The sequence below is a fragment of the Anolis carolinensis genome, chromosome 5 (assembly GCF_035594765.1).
Source record: "Anolis carolinensis isolate JA03-04 chromosome 5, rAnoCar3.1.pri, whole genome shotgun sequence".
NCBI classification, from domain to species: domain Eukaryota; kingdom Metazoa; phylum Chordata; class Lepidosauria; order Squamata; family Dactyloidae; genus Anolis; species Anolis carolinensis.
In genome coordinates, this window is record NC_085845.1 from 57,695,235 (window position 1) to 57,709,143 (window position 13,909).

General features: G+C 39.2%; 1 protein-coding gene across 2 annotated transcripts in view; it reads left to right on the forward strand.

The window, feature by feature from the left end:
* Nucleotides 1–216: 216 nt before the first annotated feature.
* The window catches only part of palld (palladin, cytoskeletal associated protein), a 300,420-nt gene continuing 286,727 nt past the window's right edge, over nt 217–13,909 (forward strand). For both annotated transcript variants that reach the window (XM_062982361.1, XM_062982362.1), the window contains exons 1-2: nt 217–359; nt 9,999–11,039. In XM_062982361.1, coding sequence (XP_062838431.1) covers nt 10,000–11,039 — 1,040 coding nt within the window. In that variant the 5' untranslated portion in view covers nt 217–359; nt 9,999. The remainder of the gene's footprint in view (nt 360–9,998; nt 11,040–13,909) is intronic.

Here is a 13,909-nt window from a genome sequence, read left to right on the forward strand (position 1 = left end):
GGTGGTCTAGAAATAAAGTTTTATTATTATAAAGTTTTATTAACAAGATTTCTTGAATAAATGTGGAGTTGCCTGTTCATCTAGAGCCAATGTGTTCTGCTGGAATCCCAGATAGTGGCAGTCCGCTGAAACATGAGTTCAGTTGCCAAATATAGATGGTAAGGGTAGGAATTACATAGTCAGAGAGACAGATGTAACTCAGAGGCCACTTTCGCCTCAGTGCATGCATGCTGTGGACCAAGCAATATTGAATGAATCGCTATAGCAGCTTCCAGCTTTCTTAGACAAAAGAAGGAAGAGTTTCCATGCCTGAAATATATTCTATATTCAATTCTCCACACTGGCTTGAGAACTGACAGGTTTGTAACGTCTTTTGGATTCTTTATTTTTCTATTTGGTGTAGCTAATACTAATCCCATTGATAAATCTTATTTTATATTTTTATTTGCATTAAGAGGTATTTATGTAGTACTGTAATTTATTTAAAAGCATATCCATGCAGTATGTTTTATTTTTTTTAAAATGTATATAATCATAAGTAATAGGTTGTGTTTTGACTCGTTGTGTATGTGTTTTTAACCGCACTAAGAAACCCAGAACTACAGTATTTTAACAGAACTCAGCACTGTATTTGTTTTTTATTTTGCAACTTCATTTGATTGACTATTGCTCAAAAATTACATATATGTACCACACACACACGCCAGACTATATCTCAGAGTATTGTCTAACGTTTCTGCAATGTATATTGATTGTTTTTTTCTAAAATACTACATTCAGATCTCAGAATCTTGCAAAGAAGCAAAAAAAAGCATGCAATAAATCAGCTATATCTAATTTTTTTTTTAAAAAAAAACCTCTGCAATACATTGTTTTGCTATGAGTATTAAAGTTGTTGGGGAGATGAGAAAAGCATTTATAAATATACTTCTGTCTAATCAAAAGAGCCTAGGAATAGCTCAAGGGCTCATTCTAATTATGATCATGTAGGCTATTTGATAGGGTTCAAGTGTTATGTTAACTAGATTAGCAACAGTTAAAAGAGGCAGAGACCTGGCAAAGGAAAACTGGATTTCCTGGATGACATTGTACATTATGCATGCTGAGCCTGGTCCAAAATTGTACTGAAACTCTACTGAAATAAATGGAGTGTGCTCAGATACCACCTTCATGACTTCATGAATTGAAGTCAGTTCAGCTGAAAATGTGATTAAACTTCCAAGCATAAAAATAGCTGGTGAAACAAACTACTGTTATCAGAAAATAAACTTGCCCTTTTTTCCTTAACTAAAGAAATGTTGCACCTTTGAGTAATCTAGCTGTGCTGCCAGATGCCAAGATATTTGCCCAAATGCCTATTTTTAGGTTCCTGCAATTAGATTAGCTGACTTCTAGATCTGCATGAAGACATATTCTTTCTTTAATTTGCAACAAAGATATATTTGGGCTGCTGTTTTACATGAGTAGCGCACAGTGATTGCAGCCCAGTTTTAATGTAGTTGAAGGACATAAATCCCTTCCTTTACTGGTTTATATTTTCCTACTAGCTTAGGTATCTGGTGTGCCTGGGTTATTTGAAAAAGTCAATTTTTACTTGTACAAAATACGTAAGGTTGTGGATTAACTACAACTGACATCATGCCAGGTTAACCTCCAGAAACTCCATCAGTACTTACCTTGGGCATGTTTGCTCTGGATGTATCATCGGTGGGGTTCAGTGTGCTCTCTGGCTATAGGGTAAACTACAACTTCCACTATGGTGAGTCAGTCCTCTCAAACCCCTCCAGTAGGTTGAGTTAGTCATGGGGATTCTGTGTGCCAAGTTTAGTCCAGGTCCATCATTGGTGGAGGTCACAGTTTCCCTGGTTGTGGGTGAACTACAACTCCGAGAAAGGAAGGTCAATCCCTTCCAAACCCCTCCAGTAATCAAATGTAGGTATATCAGGTATGCGTGCCAAGTTTGGTCCAGATCCATCGGCATTTGGGTTCCCAATGCTCTCTGGATGTAGGTGAACTACAACTCCCAAATCCAGGTGAATTTTCCCCAACAACTTTCAGTATTGGTCATGGGGGTTCTGTGTGCCAAGTTCTGTGTGCCAAATGTGATCCAGGTACATTATCAAAAGGGGTCACAGTGCTCTGCCTTGATACAGGGTGAACTACAACTTCCATCATTTTGAGTCAGTCCCCCAATTCCCTCCAGTATGCACAGCTGCTGATCAATTTCTCTGTTTGCTCTGTGCCATAGAAAAGAATAGGAAAGGGTTATGGGAAAGGCAGCAGGCAAGGTCATGCAAATTCCACAGCAATGGAGAGAGTAAGGAACACTGGGATGTCTATAGTGGAGGAAAAACAGAAAAACTAGGATGAAATTGTTCCCGAGTGAAAGCCTTCACTTGGTGGTGGGCACTATGGTGTTTGTGGAGGACATTGGCAGGGCTCTTGGACGTGTTCATGGTGCTCTCTGTAACCTGCAGTGTCATTGGAGGGAGGGCCATTGGTGTTTCCTGAGTAGGGGGAGATATAGCTATGTGTGGAAATGGGAGACACCCCTGCCACATACATACATACATACATACATACATACATACATACATACAGATTTTCACTTTTATTATGTGTACAGATTGGCAAGAACTCTTCTGTTCTGTCCAGTACCCTGTGCCACTTTAGTTCCAAGACTTTCTGTAGATACCAAAATCCATGGATGCTCAAGTCCCATAATACAATGGGTAATGAAATTGTGCTCTTATATAAAATAACAAAATTAATGTTTGCTTTGGGATTTTTGGGTGCAGAACTCATGCATATGGTGGGCTGACTGTACTTTGGGGGTACGGTCCTTGCTTTCACAGAGCACTATGTATCCACTAGTCTCACTGAGATTTGGATCAACACTACAATGTAAATGAATACTGTTAGCTGCTAAGACAGTAGTTCTCAACCTGTGGGTCTCCGGATGTTTTGGCCTTCAATTCCCAGAAATCTTAACAGCTGGTAAATTGGCTGGGATTTCTGGGAGTTGTAGGCCAAAACACCTGGGGACCCACAAGTTGACAACCACTGTTCTAGGAGCTAGAAGGGTCCTAAACATGATAGAATGGTTTAGCTAAATAGCAAGAAAAGTATAATGATTATCATCAATTTTGAGATTAGGATTTTTTTTAAATAGGTAAAGGTAAAGGTTTTCCCCTGACATTAAGTCCAGTCATGTCCGATTCTGGGGATTGGTGGTCATCTTCATTTCTAAGCCGAAGAGCTGGTGTTGTCCGTAGACACCCCCTAGGTCATATGGCTGACATGACTGCATGGAGTGCCGTTACTTTCCTGCCAGAGTGGTACCTATTGATTTACTCACATTTTCATGTTTTCGAACTACTAGGTTGGCAGAAGCTGGGGCTAACAGTGGGTGCCCACTCCGCTGCTCAGATTCAAACCTGTGACCTTTCGTTACACAAGTTCAGCAGCTCAGCGCTTTAACACACTGCGCCACCAGGGGGCTCCTATTTTAAAATATCAAGAGGATAATTTAAAATACTGAAAACATGAGGTATCATTCAGCCAGAGTTACAGTATGATACCAGCAGGTTTCACCTGAAAGCCTCCTTCTTGCATTTTACATGTGGTAAATGCTCCATACAATTGTGAGAAAGGTCCCATTCCTGGTATCATTAGTCTCCCCAGACAAATGTCAATGTGTTAAGCATAGGTAGGCTAGGGCAGGAGGGATGCTATCAGATGCAAGGTGGTATATTCACAGCTCTACACAATTAGGTTTTCTCTATTTAGAAATCCATGTGCAACATATAGATATGTAGAGGTGGGTAGACAAACTTTTAAAATCATGGATGAAGTCAATGGCAGGGTTCCAGCTTTCCTTTATGGTATGAAACATATGATCCATATAACATGTGAAAAGAAGTACAATGTTTATTAGAGACCTTTCGCACCACACAATTATAGCACTATGATTGTGGTTTAATGGTCAGGGTTACATTCTATGTGAAGAACAAGAACGCTCTGGCTGAGAATTTTAACTACTCCTACTGTAAACAGGATTCTATAGAATGTGTTGTTGAAGGCTTTCATGGCCGGAATCACTGGGCTGCTGTCAGTTTTCCAAACTGTATGGCCATGTTCCAGAAGCATTTTCTCCTGACGTTTCGCCCACATCTATGGCAGGCATCCTCAGAGGTATATTGGAAACTAGGAAAGGGAGGTTTTATATCTGTGGAAGGTCCAGGGTGGGAGAAAGAATTTTGTATGTAGGAGGAAAGTGTGAATGTTGCAATCAATCACCTTGATTAGCATTGAAAAGCCTTGCAGCTTCAAAGCCTGGCTGATTCCTGCTCGGGGGAATCCTTTGTTGGGAGGTGTTAGCTGACCCTGATTGTTTCATGTCTGGAATTCCCGTTTTGAGTGTTTATTTACTGTCCTGATTTTAGCAGGTTTTTAATACTGGTAGCCAGATTTTGTTCATTTTCATGGTTTCCTCCTTTTTTAAAAAATTGTCCACATACTTATGGATTTCAATGGCTTCTCTGTGTAGTCTGACATGGTAGTTGTCAGAGTGGTCCAGCATTTCTGTGTTCTCAAATAATATGTTGTTGGTTCATCAAGTGCTCTGGTATGGCTGACTTCTCTGGTTGAGTTAGTATGCAGTGCCTTTCATGTTCCTTGATTCGTGTTTGGGCAATGCTGCATTTGGTGGCCCCTATGTAGACTTGTCCACAGCTGTATGGTATATGGCAGAGGTGAGAGGATCCCTCTTGTCCTTTGCTGAATGTAGCAACTCTGACCAGCCCTCTGTACAGCCAGTGGTGAAATGCTGGGAGATACAGTTCTGTAACACCTGACAGGCTACACATCAAACTTGCATTAAACCAGTCCCATGTACACACAGGTCCTCTATACTGGATTGCAAATATTGTGTATACTAACTTTAATTCTTTTCAAACATTGGAAGGTTACAGCAGAGGTAGGCATCATGTTGCTCATAGGCTGTCTGCGACCCTTTTAGAAAGTCCTGAGCAACTTTAGTAGCCCTCCAGACCTCCTACTATTTTTTCAGCTACAGTAGAGTCTCACTTATCCAACACTCGCTTATCCAATGTTCTGGATTATCCAACGCATTTTTGTAGTCAATGTTTTCAATATATCGTGATATTTTGGTGCTAAATTCATAAATACAGTAATTACTACATAGCATTACTGCGTGTTGAACTACTTTTTCTGCCAAATTTGTTGTCTAACATGATGTTTTGGTGCTTCATTTGTAAAATCATAACCTAATTTGATATTTAATAGGCTTTTCCTTAATGCCTCCTTATTATCCAGCATATTCGCTTATCCAACGTTCTGCCGGCCCGTTTATGTTGGATAAGTGAGACTCTACTGTAATTGTCTTTAAGAGAGTAGCAAAAGTATTCAAACATCACTTCAGTCCACCAAAATAACAGTTACAACAGAGCCCTGAAATTCTGCAGAGCCCTGGAACATCCCAAATAGTAGTGGATCTGCTATATACTTGTCCATCTAAAGTATTCACATCCTCACACTACACAATTGTAATGCAAAGGTAAAGGTTTTCCCCTGACATGAAGTCCAGTCATGTCCAACTCTGGGAGATGGTGCTCATCTCCATTTCTATGCCAAAGAGCTGGCATTGTCCGTAGACACCTCCAAGGTCATGTGGCTGGCATGACTGCATGGAGCACCGTTACCTTCTTGCCATAACAATATCCTACAGTATCTTGGGGATTTTTAGTCTGAATAGCCACTATGACTCTCTGGGTGAGAATTCTAAATACCCCTCCCGAAACTAAAATATGCAGGATTCTACTGGATGTTGCTATGGTAGTTATAGTGGTATCAAAGTACAATAAATGTATAGTGCAAAGGGTACTCCTTGTTAAGTTCAAAGCATGTACCAGTAACTTGATATTGTAGTTTATCATGCAAACTGATTAATAAGGAAGAATAAAATGTGATGTAAATTTTAAAATAAATTCTGATTTTAAGAGGCAAACTTTTCAGTTTCCTAATTCAGTTTCCCAATTGGCTCTTTTTAATGCTCAATTACAGCCCTATCTCTTCTGAAAAAGAGAAGAGAAATTAAGATGGCTATGCCAGTCTAAGGATTCGAGCACTCTACCAGTCAATTAAAAGTTTCATGCAAGATAAGCTCCCAAAGGAGTAGCTAAATGTAACTAGAGCTTGGACAAGTCAATGTAAAATACATCCGATTGCATCTCATGACTTTCAAGTCATGCATCAATCACAGAAGAAAAGTAATATAACACATGGCGAAAGGCAACTTCAAGTTAACACCTGTGGCTCCAATGTCCTTAGGTGGTGATTCTGCTCTGGGCATTAGTTTGAACCTGAAAGAAACTATCCATGGTGATGAAGTTATTTTGGGAATAAGATCCAAGCACATTCAATAGGTCTTTTAAAGTTTTAACTAAAATTCAGAGTGGATTCATCTCACACCCCACCCTTGACATGGAACCAACCAACATCCTCTGGTAATTGCAGAATTAAGTTGAGCAACCAACGTCCTCTGGTAATTGCAGAATTAAGTTGTGCACCCAATACAGATAAATTTGCTATTTAAAGTTGCTATTAAATGATGGAGTGGGTGAGTTTACTGAAATTGCCAGTTTTAAAAATAAATGCTATTTTTTTATCTGCAAACAGTTCCAAAGAAAGTGCCATAATTTCTGCAAAACACTAAATATTTAATATACCGTATATACTCGAGTATAAGCCGACCCGAATATAAGCTGAGGCACCTAATATTACCACAAAAAAACTGGGAAAACATTGACTCCAGTATAAGCCGAGGGTGGTAAATTTCAGAAATAAAAACAGATACCAATAAAATTACATTAATTGAGGCATCGGTAGGTTAAATGTTTTTGAATATTTACATAAATCTCAAATTTAAGATAAGACTGTCCAACTCTGATTAAATCATTATTCTCATCTTCTTCAATGTAAATGTGCTTATGTATCCTTTTAATAATAATAGAGTAAAATAATACATGTAATAATAATAATAATAATAATAATAATAATAATAATAATAATAAATACGGGGAAATAATACATGTAATAATAATAATAAATACAGGAAAATAGTACATGTAATAATAAATAGAGTAAAATAATAAATGTAATAATAATAATAAGAGCAGAGTGAAATAATAAATGTATTAATAATAATAAAAATAAAGTAAAATAAATGTAATAGTAGCAACAATAATAGAGAAAAATAATAAATGTAGTAATACCAATAATAATAGAGAAAAATAATAAACGTACCATATATTCTCGAGTATAAGCTGACCCAAATGTAAGCCAACCAGGATCCTCACCCAAGTATAAGCCGAGGGGGGGGGGGGTTCAGTCTTAAAAAAGGGCTGAAAAACTAGGCTTATACTCGAGTATATACAATACTTCTAAAACAAAAGTATAACCCTGTGTGTGGGTGATCTCCTCGCTACCAAAATGTATTTGAAAAGCATTTGGGGAAAGACCTGTTATATGGCTTGCAGGTTTGCACCGCTTTCACTCCATTAGTTAGAGATATTGTATGCTCTTCCAAGTCATGCAGTACATGAAGCCATTGGCAATCCCTAGTTCCTTGTACTGATCATGTCATGTTCAGATGGCTTACTAAGCATTATTCTTCCTTTTTATGCTGCAAGACACTAACTTGACTATACCATTGAAAATTATACCATGACTTTCTTGTTGTTAATTGCCATCAAGTCTACTTCGACTCAAGGTTATTCCCATGAATGAAAGACCTCCAAAAAGACATCTTGTTGCTTGGAGTGGTGAGGGTGACCATCTGTGCTCTAGACCCTTGTCCTTCCTGGCTTATTAATCAAGCCAGAGGAGGGCTGGCCAACTGATCCTGAGGATTGTTAATGCCTCTTTGGTACAGGAATAAATACCCATCTGCCTCAAAATGGCAATTATAGGACCAATTTTGAAATGAAAGTCCCTAGATCCCTGTTATTAAACAACCATCGGCCTATTTCCAACCTCTCCTTTTTGGGTAAGGTTCTGGAGTGGGTGGTTGCTACACAGCTCCAGAGATTCTTGATTAAACCGATTATCTGGATGGATTACAGCCTGGGTTTAGGCCTGATTACAGAACAGAGATAGCTTTGATTGTTTTGGTGGGTGACCTCCGCAAAGAACTAGACAAGGGGAGTCTATCCCTGTTAGTTCTCCTGGACCTCTCAACAGCTTTCGATACTATCGACCATGGTATCCTTTTGGGTTGACTCTCCGGGATGGGAATTGGGGGCACTGTCTTATAGTGGATCCACTCGTTCCTGGAGGGTTAGACCAAGAAGGTGATGCTGGGTGATGCCTGCTTGGACCCCTGCCCATTGGCTTATGAAGCCTTGCTCAGGTATTGCAAACAGAGCTGTGGCTTCTTTGACGGAGTCTATCCACCTATATGTGGGTCTTCCTATTTTCCTTCTGCTATCTATCTTACTTACTAAGCATTATTGTTTTTTCTAACAGGTCATGTCTTCTCATGATCTATCCAAAGTATTATAATCCCAGTTAAGTCATTTTAGTTTCTAGGGAGAGCTCAGGCTTGATCTGTCCTACAACCTATGGATTTGTCTTTTTGCCCTTCCTTAGAATCCAAAAGAATGTACTCTAGCACACAATTCAAATGAATTTATGTTCTTCACTTTCTTCATTGTCCAGCTTTCACAACCATACATAGAGATCAGATATATTATGACAAAGACAATCCTGGCCTTGGTATTTGATGCTATTACCTTTATACTTGAGGATCTTGGCTAATTCTTTCCTAACTGCCCTTCCAAGTCCTAGTCTTTACATGAAATACTTGTCTTCTTCATAAAACAAATATAGTTTTATTTACAATACTTCATCATAGTCAGATACATGACCTAATGGAGGACAGAAAGGGATGTTGGGGAAAGGTGTGTGGACTTTAACCCGGGCCCAATCAGGTTTAAGAAACGTGATTGTGCTTGGGTTAAAGCCCTGTGTAGAACAACCCTGAGCCATCTGAAGATGTGATGTATTGAAGTCTTTAGGTTTCTACATCAGAGTTTGGGTTTCAGGCAAGAGATGTGGAATCCATAGTTTCAATTACAATCATCACTCCACATTTGTGCATTCGAGATTGGATTATTTATGGATTTGATTAAAATGTTCTCTCTAGTAATCTCTAGGTCCACCAGTGTGGTTCTGTGATCAGCTTCCAACAAAAGGTGACCATAGAGCCATACTGGAGAACTTAGAAATTCCAAGATGTATTTTCTCAGGTTTAAATATATACATGCAGCGAGAGAGAAGGAGAGAGTTCAGTAATGACAACAGACAAGGAAACATAATAAAAATAGCCATTTTTAAAATTCATGATTTTTCACTCTCACATGAGTTCTGTCCCCCAGCCACAGCAAGTGAGCAGAGCTGACTGTATATATAAAGACTGTGATGTTACAATAGTCAGACTTATTATAAACTTGTAAATTATACTTTCACCTATATTTGTATACAGGCCCGTAGCCAGAGCATAAAAAACAGAATGCATATCCTCCAGATTTTGTTTCGGGAGGGGCTGGGATTTTGGTTTGGGGGGGGGGGCTGAGTCTGAGTGGGAGAGGGTCTACCCTAGCAAACTTTTTGTATCGTTATCCCAATACCCCCATGCATATGGGATATATTGAGCATGATGATCAGAGCACGATATGAATAAACATAACAATTTAAATAATAAATGTAAGGTCTTCTTGCGGACCACCATGAGAATTTCGGGGGGGGGGGGGGGCTGAAGCCCCTCAAGCCCCCCCCCCCCCCCCGGCTACGTGCCTGTTTGTATAGATTATACTGTTTTTCTTAATTTTTGTAATGTATAATATATTAATGAAAGGTCAGCCATTAGGAGACATTAAGTTCATAATCCTTACTGAAACTTTTTTACTATGTTCCAGTATGCAGAACAGAAGTTGTGAGCTTCAAGCTGCACCCCTATCTTTCATCATGAGAGAGGCTTCGCATTCAGAGAAAAGCAGTTCAGCGGGAAGCCATGAAAACATATCTGAGGATTCCTCATCTTATGAATTATTTTACGATTCCCTGTCAGACATACCTGATGGGGATTTTTCAAATGATCTGTCTGCCTTTCTGAATGAAGAGGAAATAAGCAAAAGCCTTGAACTTGCTCATAAATCTATTACAAATTCAGCACAGGATGAGAAAAAGGCAACACGGGAGTTCACACATAACTTCAACACTCATCCAAACTCACCAGAGGATGACTCTTGCAGAGAGACCAAAGAGCAAGACACTTCCAAGAGAACTCAGGCACCCATCCCAAATCCATTGGTGACTTCAGCGCAACCAGAGCAGAAAAAACAGAATGCATATCCTCCAGATGCAAACAATTTCTTAAATGTAACTGGGAAACAATCTAATATCTCTCCCCTACTACTTGCAAGACCCAGCTTTATTCGCAGCCTAAAAAATGCTGAAAAATGTGATCCAAGTGTGCAGAAGATGAGCTCAAAATGCAAACCAGCATCAGCAGGTGATGTTCCCTTCAAAAACAAACTATGTGACAAAGCAGCTACTTTGATTGAGGAGCTCTCGTCCATCTTTCGAGAAGCAGCCAAGACAAGAGTTAGAAGTCCAGATGGAAATTCTTCTTCTCCAGACAGTGGATACCTTTCCCCTAAAAACAAACAATCAACCATACCCAATTCTTTAAGGAACCCATCACCTGACAAAACATGCATGGAGGTCGCAGCAGAAAACAAGGTATCTGAAGTCATTGATGCTGGAGAATCTGTGCTGGAAAGAATGGAAGACTCTCGGGGTAGTGAGAGTGTCACCATTAACCATGTTACAAAAGAAAGTCACCATCAGTCATCACTGCCTCGATTTACCCAGAAACTCAAGAGTCAAGAAGTTGCAGAAGGAAGCAGGGTGGTGCTTGAGTGCAGGGTTGCTGGAAACCCAACACCACATGTAAGGTAAGACTGACATTCTGCTCACCCAATGTTACCAGCAGCTGTTGTGTCTTAATAAGAAAGAATTACTGTACAACAATATGGATATTAATTTAAGTTGATTTGTGACTGATTCATATATAGGCTATGGATAGCAATTCACACATTTTAGTTAGTTGTAGTACACCACAGCTACTGTGAAGAATGGCACTGGACTCAGAGGGCATGTAGAAGTGTACAGGGATACCAAATGACATCATCACCTCTACTCATCAAAAGTTTTCATTGTTTTGACCCTGTAAGCCAGGGGTCCCCAAACTTTTTAAACAGGGGGCCAGTCCACAGTCCCTCAGACAGTTGGAGGGCCGGACTAGAGTTTTTTTTAAAAAAAAACTATGAACAAATTGCTATGCACTCTGCACATGCCTCATTTTGAAGTAAAAAAACAAACAAAACAGGAACAAATACAGCCTTGATGTTAATAATAATAACAACAACAATAACAACAACAAAGAGGGTTGGAAGAGAGCCCTTGGGCCACTGAATCCAACCCTCTTCTGCCTTTGTGTACCCAAAGCACAAGCAAAGCAACCCTGACAGATGGCCACCCAGCCTCAATTTTAATAATAATAATAAAGAGGATTGGAAGAGAACCCTTGGGCCATTGAGTCCAACCCCCTTCTGCCTTTGTGCACTGAAAGCACAAGCAAAGCATCCCTGACAGATGGCCACCCAGCCTCAATGATGATGATGATAATAATAATAATAATAATAATAATAATAATAATAATAATAGTTGTAAGAGAAGAAGAGACCCCTTGGGCCATTTAGCCCAACCCCCTTCTGCCCTTGTGCTGTGGGGGCCGGATAAATGGCTTCAATGGGCCGCATCCAGCCCCCGGGCCTTAGTTTGGGGACCCCTGCTGTAAGCCCTGTCTCCACTATATCACACATTAGACTGCTTTTGTCTTCCACTTACTGAATGGGAGATAATCAAAAAGAACATTCTAAAGTTATGAGTTGCAAAAAATAAAAACCCCACTTTAACAATGCAATATAGGTCCATTGATTTTGGTGTCAAGTATTCCCTTTGTGCTGAAGATCCTTATATTTCTGGCAGGCACAGACACTGGATGTTTTTTTTTTCTTAGCATATTAATCTTTTATTTTATAATGCAACACTTGAAACTGGTGTTATCATTAGTGATATGAGTGAAACAGATCAAATGTCTCAAAACAGAGAATATAGGCAGATAGTTGTAGCGACATACAATGTAGGCAGAGGTATGTGTTACAGTCAGTGAATCAGGGGTTGTTAAAGAAGAAGTGAGATAAATTTTTTGTATCTGAGAATGATCGTTTGTCAGGAATTGACAAACAAGAAAAGGCCTGAAGGCAATTCCCAGGGACAGTAGGTTTACTGAATTAATTACGGAATCGTAAGTCAACATTCATGTAAATTCCATTAATTCCATATATATATGGAATAATATGCCATTATATAAATAATATGCCATGGAATAATATGCCATTATAAACCCATATATGCTACTTGCCATCCTGCTGCAGGGATTTCTCTATCTCTTATTTATTTATTTATTTATTTATTTATTTATACTAACTCTGTCACAAAACAATTTTAATCACCTTATTTCTGTATTCTTGTTTTAAGACTGTACACTACTGGTCACAGGTTTCTAATTTTGCCATAGAGAGGCAAAGAATCTAGGCTACCTTTCAAGATGTATGGCATTCCCTGAAATCAAAAATGTGGAACATGATGCATCCAATTGCACATTGTTGTTTCAGCATATAAAAAGTAAAAACAATCTCATGGGAAACTCTAAAACTGATTCAATAGGATGGATTCTACTTGATGACTTCCAGCATATAAACACAAGTACAGTGTGTGTGACCTTAAAAGTATGTAGGGAATGCCTTCTGAACCTTGAGATATCGGTTTCATTTTCATATCAAATGTTCCTTAAAAGAGTGTGAGGTCGATAGAGTTGTCATTCACTCACATTTGGGTAAGCTTATATTTATACAGTTATGATAATTGCTTTCACATGTAGCCTGTGCTTTTCCATTCTCCTTCTCAAGCAATCCTATTATATTAAACTCAACATTTATATGTGTGAGAGTATGATGTGTAAGCCAGTTCCAAACGTTCAATCACTCCCTCCCTAGATTCTGTCACATTCAGTCATATGAACCCACTTAGTATGACTAGGGGGCACTGCATACATTACTAATAGTTAAAATGGATTTGGTCCATATCATATATTTAGTGGAACAGCATAAGGGACTGCCCATTCTTGTTCACTTAACATGGGCACACACAGGCCCTATCTGCATATACATTGGACTTGTCAAAATGAAAATATATTTGATGACCAACCATGAAATAATGAGATCATACAAAAAATGTTGCCAACTTTATTTGACTTGTAGCCTATTCAAGCTAATTAGACCTGAAAAGAGCAAATGGAGACAGCAATCTGATATGGGTCCAGCTGAGACCACAGGTCTACCCTAGACTACCTCCTCAGCTTGCTCCCCAGCTGGTCACCTACTACAGAATAAGAGTAGGATACTTCCACACAAGTCACAGAACCATATAGGTACGGGAAAACCTGGAGGCCCAGCCTCAAAGGTAAACTCCTTCCTCACCTCTGGATCATAGCATCTTCACCAAAAGTTGTAAATGTGTACACAGAAGTCTTGAATTCTTCCCTTCCACCTATCAAGTGATAACCTTTTTAAAGATACCACCTTGAACCAGATATCAAGATTCCTTGGATAAGTACAGGATAGACAAAGAATCCCAGATAAAGGTGAGAAAATTCCTACCCGACCTCGAAGTGACTGTGACGGCGCGAGTGGCGCCATCT